The sequence below is a fragment of the Dendrobium catenatum genome, unplaced genomic scaffold (assembly GCF_001605985.2).
Source record: "Dendrobium catenatum unplaced genomic scaffold, ASM160598v2 fragScaff_scaffold_156, whole genome shotgun sequence".
NCBI classification, from domain to species: domain Eukaryota; kingdom Viridiplantae; phylum Streptophyta; class Magnoliopsida; order Asparagales; family Orchidaceae; genus Dendrobium; species Dendrobium catenatum.
Window position 1 is genome coordinate 11,602,927 of NW_021318618.1, and position 18,433 is coordinate 11,621,359.

At 35.6% G+C, this 18,433-nt stretch overlaps 1 protein-coding gene across 1 annotated transcript; it reads left to right on the forward strand.

Moving 5' to 3' along the window:
• Positions 1 to 864: 864 nt before the first annotated feature.
• LOC110096212 (kinesin-like protein KIN-7F) lies at positions 865 to 15,685 on the forward strand. Its single transcript, XM_028691659.1, has 17 exons — positions 865 to 1,212; positions 7,646 to 7,828; positions 9,300 to 9,389; positions 9,486 to 9,586; positions 9,682 to 9,795; positions 9,878 to 9,959; positions 10,316 to 10,383; positions 10,598 to 10,651; positions 10,743 to 10,867; positions 11,113 to 11,446; positions 11,881 to 11,985; positions 12,072 to 12,143; positions 12,270 to 13,187; positions 13,417 to 13,721; positions 15,082 to 15,396; positions 15,507 to 15,510; positions 15,611 to 15,685. The coding sequence occupies exons 1-17, from the start codon at positions 1,017 to 1,019 to the stop codon at positions 15,683 to 15,685; spliced, it is 3,141 nt and encodes a 1,046-aa protein (XP_028547492.1). The 5' UTR covers positions 865 to 1,016.
• The last annotated feature ends 2,748 nt before the right edge of the window (positions 15,686 to 18,433 follow it).

An 18,433-nucleotide genomic window follows, 5' to 3' on the forward strand; every position in this document is an offset into this window, starting at 1 on the left:
TTTTCTTTAATTTTTATATTAGAAAACTGTACTAAAAAATAATAAGAAAGTCATCCCAAACCAAGCCTAAGGTTTCGTTTGAGACAGCTTTATTAATGATTCTTAAAATAATTTTTTAATATAAAAATTAAAAAAATTGCATTAAGAAGTAGTAAGAAAGTTGTTTCAAACTAAGAGTAATTTCAAAATGTTCTCTCAATATATTAAATAAATGGATTGATTACTTTTCTATAGATTGAATTGATCCTTTTTTTCTTCATTTACTTAAGATTTATAGAAATCTTCTATAATGTAATTACTTTATTATTAAAAATTCACAATTTTGCCCTCCAAATGATAATGGACTGAAGATGAGGAAGATGATATAATAATGATATTTTTTTAATGGTAGATACATATCTTCAATATTTTATAGTTAATAAATTTAATTTAAAATTAATATAGCATATAATTAATTAATTTAAATCAGCAAATATACTTATAAATGAATATTATATAAAAACTACTTAAAAATTTTTTATAATATATTATATTCATGTTAAAATAGATTAAATAGTTACAAAATTTATTAAATAAAATATCCTTACCGAGAATCATCTTTCCTTTCTTTCTGGAGAGATGGTGACACTGTGACACAAAAGAATCTCCTGGAGCAGGCGCCTAACTGCCCCGGCCCGCACCTCTTCAAACCCTAACCCTAACTCCACCTCCGCCATGGCCAGCTCCTTCTTCCCGGCGAACATTCCCAACCTCCTCGCCCTCTCCACCTCCTCCTCATTCCCTCCTCCCAATATAACCCCACACACCGCCGCACACGCCGCTAGCTTCCCCTCCCTCTCCTCCTCTTCCAAAGCCGCGACGGCCGCCGCCGTTTTCGAGATCTCCATCAACACCTTCAGCAGTCTTGTGGCGGCCTCCGCATCACCGGCCGGCGTTCGAGCCACCATCTCGTATCCCAGAGCCAGAAGCGCGTCTCCAGTCATAAGCTCTGTTCCGAGGGAGAATTCGGTGAGGGGATGGTGGCTGATGACGGCGTTGTGGGCGTGTCTGACGGCGTGGATGAGTTGGAGGGCGCAGGCAGCGTTAATGGCAAGGTTAGGGTCTCCGCCGACGAGTTCGGAGGCGGCGAGGCAGAGGGAAGGGGCGATGGTCGGGGGAGTGGAGGAGGAGAGGAGGCGGTGGATTGGGGTCTTGACGGAGGGGTGGAGAGTGGTGGGGAGGCTGCGGAGGAGATGGGAAGATATATCGGCGTTGGCGGTGGCGAAATAGGATTGATCGGAGGCGGTGGTGGAAAGGGTTAGGTTGGGGGCCTTGGGGCGGCTGAGCCGGCGAGGCAGGATTGCCGAAATTTGAGCTGGTTTAAAGGAGCAGGGGATTGAGACAAAGGCTGCTGCCATTTTTAAGAGAGAGAGAGATAGAGAGAGAGAGAGAGAGTTCAAATTGAGGAAGAATATTGTTGAGCTTACTATAATTTATAATAAAGAGAAATGTTGTGATTAGTAAATTATTAATTTATTAAAAAAAGTTAATTCTTAATGATATGATCAATAAAGTATTTGACATGAGGTGAAATAAGTACTTTTCAAGTCATGATAGGAAGAATTTGGTGAGAAATTATTCTGAGTGGATATTGAATTATTTAGAGGAGAATTAGAGCGAGCTACATCACCCGATATACAACGGATATATAGCCGCGGAATAAGATGATATGGTGTTCTTTGATTCTCCTCCGGACGGTGTCCAGTGTCTGCGCAAAATAATTTTTCTTGTTTGGTAAAGTTTTTCGTGATTTTATTTTTTAGATGATAATAATAGTTTTATTTGACTATTATTTATTATTATTATTATTTTAATTTTTGAAGTAAACTTATTTTGATTATATTTTATAATCAAAATAGCTAATATTTTAATTGGGACAATTTTTTTAATGCTTTTTAGTTAAAAGATTTCTTAAAAGTAGAAAAATTTTATGATCATGAATAAAATCATTTAAAACCCATAAAAAACATATTTAAAAACCTTATTTAAAAAAAATATAAATTAATTAATATTATTATTAACTATTTTTAATTCATATATTATATTTTGATAATATTTAATTCGTAATCAAATGAATTTAAGAAGTTTAAAAATATTAATGCTTCAAATTTAAAGTTTTATCTATTTTTTATATATTATCTAAATACTTTTAATTTATATAATTCATACTATTTATTTATTTCATAAAAACTCTATCATAATCTGCCTTACAGTCTTCGCCCCCAGCTCGGCAAGGCAGCAAAGACAATTCATCTTTGTACAATCTGAACTCTGAATGACTAAGCTAATTTCCCAAAAAAGGAAGGACAAAGCTTAGCTTGCAAGCTTTATTTAGGCCATGTGACTCATGCTATTATTTTTTTTTTTAATTTTTTTATTTAAGAAAATTAAAGGGCAAAAGCCCATATTTCATTAAAAACTAGTTACATGTGTGGTAATAAACCTGTAAGGAAAAAATAATCTTCCAGAGGAAGATAAAGCAAAATTACAGGGTCAAGATAGCATAAAAACTAGGTGGTAGCGACCAAAAAAATAGGGCCAGGGTATTGCCACTGCACTGATAGTGTCACGACCCAACCCGATCAGGACGGGTCCCGCTCGCATCGGGTCGTGAGCGGAACTTCAGACTGACTGAACTGATTCCAGGATCTGGCTTTTGAATTTGTTTCAGAACTTTCTTCCAAACATACAGACAAAAACAGACGCACACAGAACTACTATAAACATCAAATGCAGCGGAACAGAATCATCTATCTTTTTCTTCCTCAAAAGAAATCATGTACAAATACAGATCATGACTTTTAGACAGAAAGAAAGACAGAACAGAAAAGCGCATGACTGTACAAAAATCAAAAGTGTTAAAAATATCATATACGGAATCAGACTCTGAATTTCTATTCTGAACTTCCTTCCCCTTCCAGAACCGAAAACCACGCAGAAATAAGGATGAGCTACAACAGCTCAGCAAGACAACAAACCTCCAATCAAAATCCTCAGAGTCCACATCAAACACATCAGAACAGAAATCCGAACAAAAAATGAGAATACGAACTAACAGCAGCAAGAACAGAATGAATCAAATCAGAACAGAACAGACAGAACAAAATAATATCACATCAGAGCTGACAAACGTACATAAATCAGAAATCAGATATCAAAGTAAATCATATCAAGATCGAATCAGAACAGAATCATATATCAGAAGCAGAATACAGATCAGATCAATTTATATCGTACGGAAAATCAAGAAATCATATCAATTCAGAACATATCAAAAGGCAGAACGATTCCCTAACAACTGACAGAATCTCAACGGATTTCTGGCCCCTTATGCCCCCTCCCAGACACTGACAGAATCTCTCGGATTCTGCCCCTTATGCCTCCCTTTGGTGGCTCATGACACCAGAACAAGTGCTTATAGCACCAGAACAAAACTTTCATCGGATCCGAAGAACTTGTATTTAGAAATAGATTTAGAGCTCATTTCAGATTTCCCTGACACAGACAGGATCTCACAGGATCCTGACCCCTTATAACTCCCTTTTTATAGCACACAATCATATCAATTCATTTCAGAAAAAATGGACAATTTCAGAAATCGTACGAAAATCCGGCAGCTAACGGCAGTATTACGGAATTTACACAAAATTGACAGAATCAGAATTTTACCAATTACCACAGAACATTCACAGCAATAATAATAAAGACTTTTATTCTACTGCCACAAACATTTTTAGACATCGTCAAAATTGCAGTCGAAAGAAAAACAACGCGTAATCAAAAATTACCCGGTCAAAATTCTCCAGAAAAATAATCAAAATGTGCACACTCGGCACCTCAAAAACATACCAAAAGTTACGCGGTAAAAACTGAACCAATCGGAAAATACGGACGAAATTCGCTAACAAAAACGAAAATCCGGACAGAAAAGTCGTTCAAACTTCACCGTTCTGAAAATTGAGAAAGGCAGAATGTGCCTTACCTTGCGTACAACACTTTCTCGAACAATCTCGTCGGACGAAAACGGCCCGGCGTTGCCCGAAAATCAACTTTTCCAAAATTGCCCTCGACCTTCTCTCTCCTCAGCTGAATTTAGATATTTATTTTGATTCTCTCTCTTCAAAATGAGCTGATTTCAGCTTTAAAATACTCTGATCGGCCCGGCCGATCGCACGATCGTCCTGGACGATCTGAACAAAATCCAATCGGCCTTGGACGATTTCTCAGGACGATAATTAATTTTCAGGATGATTTGCTCTCTGACTTTTGCCATACACTGATCGTCCCGGGACGATCCCAGATCGGCCCGGACGATCCCTACAGGAAATCATTCCTGTAACTTCTGTACAGAATCTGGAACAAAAATTGCACTGATCGTCCCGGGACGATCCAAATCGGCCCGGACGATCCTGGAGCAGATTTGATGTTACAGATAGAACCCCCTGGTTGCACAGGAAGAGTCACATAGAGATCATGAAGGGCACACAGCATAACATCCCTTGCCGTCCAAGGGGGCAGAAAATGCAGTACTGACATCATCACCCTAAAAAAAACCATCAGAGGGACAACAGACAACCAAAATTATCAACTGAGAATCGCAAAACGGTCTTTAAGATCATCAAATTGCTTCCATTTCCTAACTTTAGAAAGAATAGCCTTGCGGATGATGACGACGAGCCTGGAAGGGTTGTTCCAAACATTTTCAAATCTTCTAGAGTTTCTCTACCTCCATAAAAAATAAATAGAGCTGCAAATGGTAATATATCTAAAAGACTTCTCCCAGCTAGAAAATTCACGAGAACCATCAAAGAAGTCAAAATTTTGCATTAGATTAGGCCTAAGGAGAAAGGCACCCATAGACGGTAACAGAGAAGAGATGACAGAAAACAAAAAATCACAAAAAAAAATGTGAATGATTTTCACTATCACAATCACAAAAAGAATATCCAGAAAAAACATCAACACCCCTCATAAGAAGAAGGTCAGCCGTTTTTAACCTGCCTAAAACCTTCATCCATGCATAAGAGGAAAACCGCAGAGAATGATTTTTATGCCAGAGAAAATTATGTCAATTCACTTCTTCAAAATGAATAAAATAACTGTAATAAAAGGTAGAGAAAGCAGGGTTTTGAGAGCCATCACAGGACACAGCCGGTTGCTCATAAAAGCTAATACCCGAGGGTTCATAACAACTCCTCTTACTACATGACGCTCACGTAGTCAACATTTAGATCCGGCTCTACCCAACTTTTTTGGTTCACCCCAACATTACCCACTTGTCCGACTGTTGCTAAGTAGTTTTTGGATATCAAACGAACCTTCCCATATGGCAATCTTAATGATGAGAATCCTTCTAAATTGAAAGTGAGAGCCTTCGGGGGTAAATATTATTACAACCACGTGGCATTTGTGTAAACTTAGACCAAGATTCAAGAGAATATACTATATTATGTAATAGATATTAAATTAAACTTAATGCAAATTGCAGCTTTGGGTGGTAATAGAGAATTAGAAATATCAAATATTCATTATTTACTCACTTTTCATTTATTGCTAAATGAGATGGAGGATTACCTGAGCTATTCATTAAAGCTTTCTTGCTATACTATCACTATTTCATGATTTAAAATTGTCAATTCTATCTGTGTAAGTCTTTTATGTTTTAAGTATTTAACCATCTTTCTTTTGCAATTAATTCAACTTGAAGAGTGGGGGGGTTTATGATATCTTGAGCTTTTAGCTGAATGGGTTGGATAGTTGGACCTGCAATTTGATATTTTAGATTATAATTTATAATATTTAAGTATGTAATTTGAGTATTTGACTGTTTGAGTTCATTTGTAAATTCAAAATTGTAATGTATTATGTAAAAATGTCAATTTGTAATATATCATTTATAAAATGCTTATAAGTTTTTAATGTAATTTATCTTGCCAAATGTCAATATACGGTGTAATTGTTTTTGCAGTTCATTATAATTGTAAATTTAATTTTGCAAATTTCATTACTCAACTGTTTGAGAGTCAGGTCGGATTTACTCGAACTCAAATCAGGTCGGGTTCAGGTTGGGAAATGTGACCCGAATCCCAAATCAGTTCGGGCTCGAGTCGAGTCAAAACTTACCAGATCAAAGTCGGGTCGGACCTGAACCTAACCCGTGGACATGATTTGACACCCCTATATATGGTGAGGCTAATGACTTCCGTCAACGAGGTGAGACACAGCTCAAGATATATCTTAGCCAAAGGAAGGCGCATGTTTCGTTAAAAAAAAAAAAAAGCTTAATGAGTAAACCTCAATGCATTTTTCATCTAAATTGCGCTGAAGTCGGCCTCATAATGCACAATTTTAAACAAAGCATCATTATTACATAATTTAATTAAATTTACATAATTATAATATTCATTATATCATTTAATTCAATCCTAATTAAAACTTTTAATCTTGAACCAATCATAAAGACTAGTCTGCAAACCCTCGATCTTCTAGAAAGTACTCGATTTAATTTGACCTACCGTTGACCTATTAGGCCCCACATGGACAGCCACAGTGCGACACTCAAACGACAGCCGTCAAGCTCCCTTCCTCGAAACAATTATTATGTCCTTCAACCGGATGCAGAGGAACATTCGGTCCTAGGCAAAAAAATGACTGTACCGAGGTGTACCGAGTTTTTTTTTAAAATTCGGTACACCTCGGTATAGATATTTTTTGCCTAAGACCGAATGTTTCTTGCATCCGGTCAACCAAACCAAATAAAAATTCCCTTGGTCGCCATGTTCGCCAGCTCCTTTGTTTCTATGGCTCGCATTTCATGGCTCCGAGGAAATTGGAGCTGATTACAGGAATAAATAAACAGATTAAAATTCCCATTATGTATAAAAAAAATAAATTAACGATAATGCCTAACCGCCGCTTAGGCTTTATTCGGAAAGAGGTTAGGCTGACGACTCCGATCCAAGCCAATTGGTTTTTGATGACAAATCATATCATCTGTTCTTTAAAAGAACCGATTTTTTCGCGGGCAAAAAAGAGTTTTTTAGGGAGAAAATATATCGCGGAGTTGATGAGGACAGATCTCTTATAGAGATTTTTCTCTCCAACATACCTTTTGCCTTTTCCCACTTCATTTCCTCTTGCCGAATGAAGAAACCTCGTTCTCGTTTCCTTATCTAACGCCGGCTCGGAACGCGGACCAGTTCGCCGGCGCCGGAGAGTTCTACGCTTGGTAGAGATCTCACATTCCTCCTCTTTATTGTAGTAACACTAGCTTGTTCTTCCTCTTCGGCTTGTTTTGGTCTTAGATTTTCCCCATTGCATGTTGATCGATTATTTGAGAGAAATGAAAAAGAAGAGATTAACGAGGAACTGCGTGGAAAGTATCTGTAGCATTCATTTATAGAATAAAAATCCAAACTTGAAACGTGAATCTATATAGTTTTTCTATTTTTTCTAAAGAAATTGTGATCTTCCGAATATCATTATAAAAACTACTGTTCTTTATCTTCTTCTCTATAGCTGCTGTTCTGTTCATAGTTTATTTCATCAAATTGGGTTTATAATTGAATTTCAACAGGAATGGGGTCAAGCAATGGAGATGATGCAGGAAATGGCGGTGCCGGCGGCGGAAAGGAGGAGAGGATTTATGTTTCGGTGAGGGTTAGACCTCTCAGTTCCAAGGAAATTGAGAGAAAAGATCCATCAGATTGGGAGGTCATCAATAACACTACTATCATATTTAAGAACAATCTCCCAGATAGGTCTATGTCTCCCAGCGCTTATACATATGGTGAGTGTAGTATTATAGTTTGATGTATTTTATGTTTCTTCTTAGAAATCTGTTGTTTTGCATACATAATATAACATAATTTCATGATCTTGAGGGGATTGAAATCTGAAAATTGTTTGGCATGACAATTGCAGAATCTTCTTTTATCCTATAATGCAATTTGGCTCTTTGTTTAAAGATTTAAGATTTAAATTTCATGAATGATGAGATTTAATAAATCATGAATTTAACCAATAATGAGGTTGACATGAGATTTATCTAATTAGTAGGATTTAAAATCCCCAAAAATATTTTTTGGTGGAATTTAAGCTTAATCTGGCCTAGAATAGGATTGCAAACGCCCCCTTCCTCTTTTTTTTTTTTTTTTTGAAACTCACAATGGGGCATACACGTTAATTGAGAAAAAGAAGTACAAGTCCTTAGATGATCTAAAACAATCTACAAAATATAACATTTGAAGAAAAACCTACGAGTCAAAGATCTTATCTATTACATATGCAAAATTAAAAAACCAAAAAGACAAAAACTAGAAAATCATATCAATAGTTTGCAAAGAGAGAATGAGGCAACATAAACAACCGAAGTGAGGAGGAAACCACAAACCTCTCAAAATGGAGGACCTGCCAACAATCGACTTGGACAAAAGACAAACAAGCATGAAAAAAATACAGCATATAATAAGAGGGAAACCGATAGCCCCCAGTAGGAAAAGAGGCAACTGGCAGGATTTAGCCAAACTCCAAAGCAGCCCAACCAATCAAAGAGACAAAGCCAACAACTAGCTAGCCCCACCAACCAAACTCAGAACCACCACCGCCACTCCAGAGAAAAAAGAAGACCAACAACACAGCAATAAAGAAGAATCCAAATAAAAAAGTTTTTTTTTTTTATTTTCTCTACCAACATCTAGCCATGTTCCTATAGAAACCTTCGTCAATGTTACGAATAACATTTAAATCATAAATTTCAAGAGAATCATCCCCATGTACATCAAATTCCTCCCCAACGTCCCAATTAGGTGAGGAATCACTCTCAGCTAACCAATCTCCTTGATCGGCACTGATATCCTTCGATTTAAATTCCAAATGTGCAAGCAACGCATCATTAGCAACAAGGGAAATGGACACATCTATGAGAGGCACTTCAACATTCACATCCACGTTTTTAGACCGCAAAATAGGATCAATAGAAATGCAAGGTGACAAAGTAGAAACATTAACATTATCCATAGAGGGATCATTCACAATCACCGACTAAATTCACATCACCCAACTTCTATACTAAAGTCAGTATGAGAAAAATTAACATCATTAGGAGTCTCATTCCGCCATAAGCCAGCAACAACAGGGGTTTCCAACCGATCAACAGGACAAGAGACAACAAAATCAATGTTTTTGTTTTTAAATTAATTTTGAATGCTTTGTTTTCTTTCTGATAAATTTACCATATTTCTGTTCTGCATGATGAATAGATAGAGTCTTTGATTATAATTGTGACACGAGAAAAGTTTACGAGGAGGGAGCAAAGGAGATTGCTCTTTCTGTACTCAGTGGCATCAACTGTGAGTAAAATCTTTTATAAACTTCTCCTTCCATCTCTTCTATGGGTTTGTATGGAGCTATCGTGCACTAAACCATGGCCTAATTGAATCTCACAGCAAGCATTTTTGCTTATGGACAAACCAGCAGTGGAAAGACTTACACAATGAATGGAATAGCAGAGTACTTTGTGGAAGATATTTATGATTACATGGAGAAGGTGACCCAAAAATAAGGCTAAACTGTTATTTAAGCTTTTTCTTTGATTATCAATCCACAAAACTAGAGATTTTCAGTGTTTTTTCCACTTTGCAGCATGAGGAGAGGGAATTCCTACTGAAATTTTCAGCTATGGAGATATATAACGAAGCAGTTAGAGATCTTCTCAGTTCTGACAATAGCCATCTTAGGCTTCTTGATGATCCAGAGGTGAGAGATTACACGCAATTTAATTCTTTTCTTCAGCATATAAGAAATAAATGCTCATTATTTACCTTACTTTATTTTGTAGAGAGGAACTATTGTTGAAAAGCTCACCGAGGAAACATTAAGGGATGAAAGCCATCTTAAGGAGCTTCTTGCTATTTGTGAAGGTACAAGGCATGGCTTAATTTTTCAGAATTTGCCTTCTAGAGATTTGCCTTAATTATTATGTGCGGACACCGAATGTCATCCAGAGCCCAATGAAAATGCGCTACCTCACCCACTACTCAGTACTGCGGCTCGGTACGGAGCTCGGTACTGCTCGGTACTGGATGACGTGCTGCACCTGATTCTCCTCTGGACGTTAAGCTGTGTCCGGTGTCCGCACAGAATAATCTCTTCTGATAGAAAGTAACTATTATGTTTGCTTGCAAAAACTTTAAATTTTGCCAGATTATCAAATCAATTTCAGACTACTAGTTAGATTGTATATGTTTCTCTAATCAAAATGTTTTCTTTCTCCCAGCTCAAAGACAGATAGGCGAGACCACATTAAATGAAGCAAGCTCCAGATCTCACCAGATACTCAGACTGGTTGCTTTTTTGGATCCAACTGACTAAGGCTTCATTAGGGACGGCTTTCTTACTGCTTCATAAAGCAGCTTTCTCGTACAAAAATTTAATTTTTGTACTAAAAAGCTGCTGTATAAAACAGTAAGAAAGCCGTCCCAAACGAAACCTAAAACGCTTTCCCTCTGCTTTTTCATCACAGCATAAACAGTTTATTTTCATTTTTCTTCTATTGCAGACAATAGAAAGCTCGGCTAGAGAATTTCGTGCTAGCTCTCTTGCAGCCACTGTGGTATAAATTCTCTCTTGAACCATTCTTTTTTTTTGTTTTTTTAGTTAGTTAGGTTCATAAGTTAAGGCTGAGATTGAATTTTTGATTGCAGAACTTCGTTGATTTGGCTGGTAGTGAACGAGCTTCTCAGACATTGTCTGCTGGGACAAGGCTGAAAGAAGGTAGTCACATTAATAGGAGTTTGCTTACTCTGGGAACTGTCATTCGCAAGCTTAGGTTAGTACAATTTCAGAAAGGCTTTTCTAAATACTAATCTGAGTTTTTCTTGTTGATTTAGACTTCTTTTGGGACAGCTTTCGTACTGTTTTTTAAAACAGCTTTTTAGTACAAAAATTTCAAAGCTGTTTTAGAAAGCAAGAAGAAAACCATCCCAAACGAAGTCTTTGTCCTAGAGGCTCTACGTCTGGCTTCATGATCTGAAATCTTGCTTCGTTGCTCTTGTCACTCATGTCTGAATACAGCAATGGAAGAAATGCTCATGTTCCTTATCGAGATTCAAAGCTGACACGAATATTACAGAATTCACTAGGGGGTAATGCAAGAACTGCCATCATTTGCACAATGAGCCCTGCAAGGAGCCATATTGAGCAAACGAGAAACACACTTTTGTTTGCAAGCTGTGCAAAGGAAGTAGCTACCAGCGCACGTGTCAATGTTGTCATGTCAGACAAGGCGCTCGTAAAACATTTACAGAGAGAACTTGCAAGATTAGAAGATGAACTGAGATATGTCGGCTCGATCCACAAAACAACTAATACAGATGAACTGAAGGTGAAAGATGAACAGATAGTAAAGGTATTGATTTGATCATTCTAAATTGCATTTGTTCTATACATTTTTAGCTATTTCAAAATACTTTTCCAAATCAATAAGACAAGTACAAGAAATTTTTGACTTAATATCATGCAGCTAATTTCACATTACTATCAAGATCATCGAGCATGTTTTAATAACATCCATTATTTCTAAAGCTGGTGATCGAATCAACCTCACTCATTTGCTTTCTATTGTCATATATCTTATAATGTGAAACACTCCAATTGATGAAGCCTAGTTGATTCTGGACTACATCAATAATCTTACTGATATTAGACTTCCTACCACTAAAAGGAAGAATAATATGGCTTTAGGACACTTTCTCGCTTATATCATTGAAAAGAAATACAATTTGATTCATCTCAATCCACCAAACAATCTTCCAATCATTGATGCTTCCTTTCTTTGTGCAGATGGGAAAAGAGATAAAGCTGCTAATTCAGCAGAGAGATCTTGGTCAGGCTCAACTTGACAATTTGCTTAGATCCATTGGGGATGATCAAGCGTCGAGACGATTGGTATTTCCTTTATTTTAAGTATGATTATATATTTCATCAAGGAATGCATCTATATCATTTTTCCCATCATCTTTGATTGTTTTTAGGAGGAAACCAGAGGATTATCAATGCGACATATACGCAATCCTTTTGATGATGTTCATTCTTCAAGACACTGGGTAAGCTTGGTAAATAGTTTGTTTCTTCTGCCTTGAACCCAGATTATATTGTCCTAGAGTAGGCTGAAGTGCACTATGATCTGCAAACTTGAACTTAAATGTTCTGTTTTCTTCTCCATCCTTTAGGATGAATCCAGCCAACTGTCTGTTTATCGTGCCGGTACTTCAGAAGATGAATCATTGACATCCGAGGCCTCGGGAATTTGTTACCAGAGTCCAGAATTTGGAATTTCAAAGTGCCGGATACCGCATTCGAACAATTACTATGAAGCCAATCTACAGTCGTCGGCGATAACAAGGTTGTCTGAAACCTCAGTGGGCATAGAAAGATACATTGCTCAAAATGCTTCTCGAGCTCCTGAGATTGCTTCTGAAACTTCTGAAGATCACTGCAAGGAAGTTCAGTGTATTGAAATGAATGATTTGAATGTAAATAAGGATGAGTTTAGTCTATTGTTAGATGAAGACTGTGACAATCTGATCCCCACATCCTTTGTTGCTAAAGCAAAAGCGGCTCAAAGTCTGAAACATCAAGTGGGAGTGAGACGAGCTTGCAAAAATCTTGTCAAACCAGATATCGATGAACCAACTCTATGGCCTTTTGGGGAGGATTTTCCTAGCTTTAGATCCTCTTCGCCTTCTACAAATCTTAGGGGAAAACCAGGACCTTGTTCAGATTATTTTGGCCGCCAGAATCTCGAGGAAAATAACAATGCACCTTACAGCTCGGCTAAGAAGCTTTTGATAAGACCCGAAGATGCCTCAACTGGAAATTCTTCTATAAGTTGTGGCTCAGAAACTGAAGCACTTTTTGGATTGTTTAAGAAATCAGAATTTTTTTCGGATGAGGAGGTCAAATTTAAAGATTTCAAGGTTCCTGAGAAGTTACCCAAACTTCAGCATACTAGAAATTGCGAAGATAAGCTTAGAGCAAAGCATTGTAAGACTCCTTCTGAAGTGGACATTCCAAGCATTTCGAACTTTGTTGAAGGAATGAAGGAAATGGCTCAGGTTCAATGTCAGAAACAATTGTCAAAGAAACGGGTGGGTAAAGGTGTCTTTCATTCTGAATCGTTTGCATCGTTCATGAAGTCATGTTTATCTATACATAAATATTTCCCAGTCTTCATTCTTTAGTACCCATCTGCTTGATAAGAAGTTAGTTTCTTAAGAGTATTTATTAGACTTCTCGAGGCTTTTTTGCATTTTACTCTGTATTATTTGGCTCTTAACCATTTTAGCTTCTTATCTTCTGAGCTTATTTGTTCTGCAGGAGATGCATGATACCTCCTTTGACAACTATATGTTTGAGAAAACTGCAAGAGATTCCAGTACAGGCCTATTGATACGTTGCACAGAATCTCCCTCTCAGTGGCCTTTGGAGTTTGAAAAACTACAGAGAGAAATTATTGAACTCTGGGATGCATGTATTGTCTCCCTGATCCACAGGACTTATTTCTTCCTACTCTTTAAAGGTGAACCTGCTGATTCTATTTACATGGAAGTGGAGCGTAGGAGGCTGTCTTTTCTCAAAAAGATGATATCTCAGGACAATGGAAATGACACTCTTTCTTCAAGGTGAACACTTTATTGATGTGGTGGATATTTTATATATAAAATTGAGGATATGTTTTGAACTTTTTTTTTTTTGATAAAACCACGAAGGGGCTTACGCGCTAATAAAATTAAAACGGTTAGAAGTCTTTAAAGGATCAAGAGCTCTCTATAAAAATAGCATTTGAATCAAAACCTAATGAGCCTATGATCTAACTAATAGAACAATACAACAAACGAGATACAAAGCCCGAAAACCAACAAAGAGTCAAAAAAATAGCCCAATTCAAAAACAACATCAAAGTGAAGAGAAAACCAGAGCAACATCACAAATGAAGAGATAATAAACTCTGCACGAACATCTGAGCAAACGGCCACAACCTGGAGAGGCACTAGCAGACTAGCAGTAAGCTCCTTGCAAGCAGCTAGAAAAACAGTAAGGCAGTAGAAGCAGGAAAACAACACTAGGGAAAAGGCAAGGAATCCACAACAACAACCCTCTAACAACAACAAAACAAACCATCCACAATTAGCCCAAGATACAACCAGCATGAACCCACCAAAACCTCAGCCAACACCCCACCAGAGCAAAGCAAACACAGCAAAGCAACAACAAAACACAAACCTTTATTAGCAACAGAATTTAGAAGAAGTTTTAATTCTCTTAGGTCTACCTTCATAAAGCTTAAAATCTTGCACAACATTTTTATTTTTATTTTCTTTCTATTTTTCTTATCAGCAATTTTTGCAAAATCATCATTCCCAACTTGCATCACATTCATATCAAAATCTTCATGGGAACCATACTAGTAACCTCATTAACCTGCTCATAATCTCCAATAACTGAAGGATTGTATGGTATTAACTAGTCAGAGTGGTCAAGAGGATCACCATCCACAACCGAATTATTAGCATTCTCAACATCCACGACAAAATCCCCTATAGTGCTGTTAGCCTGACACTCCCCAAGCTCCAAAATGATCACATAAACAACTTGGGTAACAGAGCAATTAGGAGCAGAGATTAAACCAGAATCAGCTATAGCAATTTCAGCATGAATACCATTAGGACTAGGAGTCGAGATGGGGCAAGCTATGTGATTCACCATATAATTAAAAGTAGAATTGACACCCATATCATCATTAAAACCCTCCATATTTTGAACTTCAATTCATTAATTATATAATAAGGGCTTACATAAAGTAGTGAAATTAGTTAAAAGTTGATGAGAAAAAAATTGCGAAATGAAACATCATCATGTATTACAGGGTGTTAGTTTCTTTTACAGAGATAGGAAATTGGGTAGAGCAAGGTAAGACTGTCAATGTATGGTCAAAATTGTTAAGTTGTGGAGACTAATTACTTGCTCTAATCAACTATGCAGCATAAAGAATCTTCGACGTGAGAGAGATATGCTCCATAAGAGGATGCTGAAAAAGCTCTCAAAGGAGGAAAGGGAGGCTCTTTACCGCAAATGGGGCATCAAATTGGCCTCTAAGCAGCGTAGAATGCAGCTGGCTCGGCTGCTATGGACCAATACAATGGACATGGAACAGATAAGAGAAAGTGCTCTACTTGTGGCAAAGCTTATTGGTCTCCTTGAACCAGAGCAGGCTCTCAAGGAGATGTTTGGACTCAGCTTCACACCACATAAGACTCATCGTAGATCTTCCAGCTGGAAGCAGATATCTTCTTTCAGGTGAGCAAAAATATGATCAATCAGGCTCCATTGTATTGTTCTTTATAACTAATTATGGTTTTGTCCTTCTATTTTATTGTCATTTTTTTTTTGTTCTGATTCATTTGTAGAAAGGTTCATAATTTTGTTTGTACTAAATCGTCAAACTGATACAGAGTTTATAAGCTGATTTAAATTTTGCTGTCTGCTGTTTGTTCTTTAGTTCTTTTTGCAGTTGTGGATGCTGCATCTAGTTGGGGTGGCTGTAGCTATTTGTAAAAATAGTTGTGGGGTTGCTACTAAAAAATAGATTTTTTTTAATGATGATGTTGGTATTATTATAAAATTGTTTTTTATTTGAAAAAAAAAATCAAACAATAAACTTCTTATAACTGTCATATTATAACATATTTGATTATAAAAACGGCTTTTCAACTCGTTTGGGATATCTTCTTTGCTGCTTTCTAAAACGGTTTTCTAGTACAAAAGTTTTTTAAAAAATTTATTGAATTAGAAGTTTTTTACTAAAAAATAGTCTTAGAAAGCAACAAAAAGATTGACCCGGACGAAACCTTTGTCCAAAAAATTGTCCCCGACAAAAAAACTGTTCTGATAAAATAGAAATATGACAGATTTTTAAAAAACAAAGTTGTGGAAAAGATGTTCCAAATGAACTCCTAGGCTTGTTTGGAACAGTTTCTTTCCTGCTTTCTAAAACTGTTTTCTAGTATAAAATTTTTTTGAATTATAAATTTTTTTACTATAACACAATTTTAAAAAGCAACAAAAAAAATTATTCAAAATAAAACCTTTGTCTCATCCAAATCTAAAAACTAGAGAAGCATCAGCATTATGTATACTTTACTCTTCTATCAGCTAGTCTAGTTCATAAAAATCTTGGAAGTTATTGCTAGAATCTTGAGATCAAATATCTGCTATATCAAATTTATTCTTCAGCACTCAAACTTTTCCTATATATCAATCTATAACATTGAAATCTATAGTTTCAAAAGCTTGATCTTATCAACATATCCCTTATAATTTCTAAAATCATTAAGGGTGTTAATTAAATTCAAGCATGATCAAATAAATCTTAACAACTCAATTATATGATGAAAATTGAAAAATAATCAAGTAATGCATGATTGATTGACATTATAGACGCCAAAGAAAGATTAGATAATATAAGAACCATAACAACTTTATTTTTAAATAAAATAATTAAATTACTATGATTATTTATATTCATTTTATTTTATTTCATTAAATTAGCAATTTTTTAGGACATATTATAAGCCAATTAAGACGAACTCACACACATGTCACATATGTAAGACTCAAATCCAAAGTAGCAAAAACTCGCAACCAACAGACCAATATGAGCAGCGTTTAAATTAGCAATTAGATTACCTACGAAGAACCAATGCCGGGCCTCACCCATCAGTCCTGCTGACACATAGCCTCAAATGTTCATAAAAAAAATGATTTTTCTCACTGTTCCCACTAATCCATTTTCTCTCTTCATTATTTTAACTAAACATAACCATATAGAGTCAACTAATACTTGTCTGCAAAGCTAATATTATACTAATTAAACAGCTTCTAATGATCAAACTATTGCTTGTACTTTGATAAGTATGGAAAGTTGGTCATATTATTGATTGCTTTATTATAATTATTGCCAATCATTTTCAGCTCACAAAGGATAAAAATTTTATACAAATTATCCCTACCATTATTAATTTTATCTTACTTATTTAGAGTTAAGTTAGAAATTCTCATATTTGTTTATTTATTTTAATAATATTGGAAGTATTTAATTTTTCTTAAGAAATTATTTTGGCCAATTTCTATTTAGAAAACTTTAGGCCCATTCATTTTATTTTATAATCCCCTTACATTAATTTTATCAATTTATATAATTAAATTCTATCTTTGTTGTAAGTGACAAAATAATCTAAGGCTTATTTGATTTATTGAAAAAGGAATTTGGTATAAGGTAGAGTTGGTTTAATGTAAATTATATGCATTTGATTTAAGTTGTTCGGGTGAGTGTCAAATAAATGAAGTAGATTGTTTTTTTTTTTTTAATGTTTGAATTGAAGTAAAATAAACTCTAGTAAATTAAAGTGGTGGCATATGGTGGTCGCCTGTGGCTGCGGTGATGGCTGCAATATCAGTGGCTATGATTGTTATTGCCACCAGTAACTACACCGACTATGGTGGTAAAAAATGGCAATTATGGCAATAGAGACAAGAACAGTTATTGTGATAGGAACGATAACAATGTCCGATGACAGTGGCGGCCAATGGTGCTGGCAGTCAATAAATTATAGTAGTAAGTGACAGAGAATTTATAATGTATTTGAAAATAAGCCAACCAATAGATTTCTAAATACACTAAAATGAATTAAAAGATGAATTCCAAATTCACTAATGAATTACATTGCATTTGAAATTCGCCTTAACAACACTCAAATTCTCAAAACGCATGCATTTGAAATATATTACATTATTAATGCAACAAGCCAAATAACCCCAAAATCTATTTCAATCTCCTTATTCAATAGATGTCAATCTAACATTTTGTTATAATATAATCATTTTTAATTATTCCTTCCTTGTTTTGCCAAGCATTCATCTTTTTATTTTTATTTTTGTCATACTTAATTTAGATACCAATGACTTACTATAACCTAACATTTAAATACATTCAATATTAATGACTTAATTACAATTTTACTTAACTAAATGTTAAACCTCTATGATATCATCACACCAAACAAAATATTATGATACTTCTAAATTTTAGGCTTGGTTTGGGATGATTTTTTTACTGTTATATATATATATATATATATGACTCCAACGATGGCCATTATCAATGATGTCATCAATTGAAGATCTTAGTATACCATATCTTTTATGTTATCACCATAAACATCTAATGATGACAAATCAAAATTTTAATGAATGGATTAACATGAACAATCATGAGAAGGTTCAATACCTCTTAAATTAATTTAGAAGATATGATTGATAATATTGTGCGATTGAA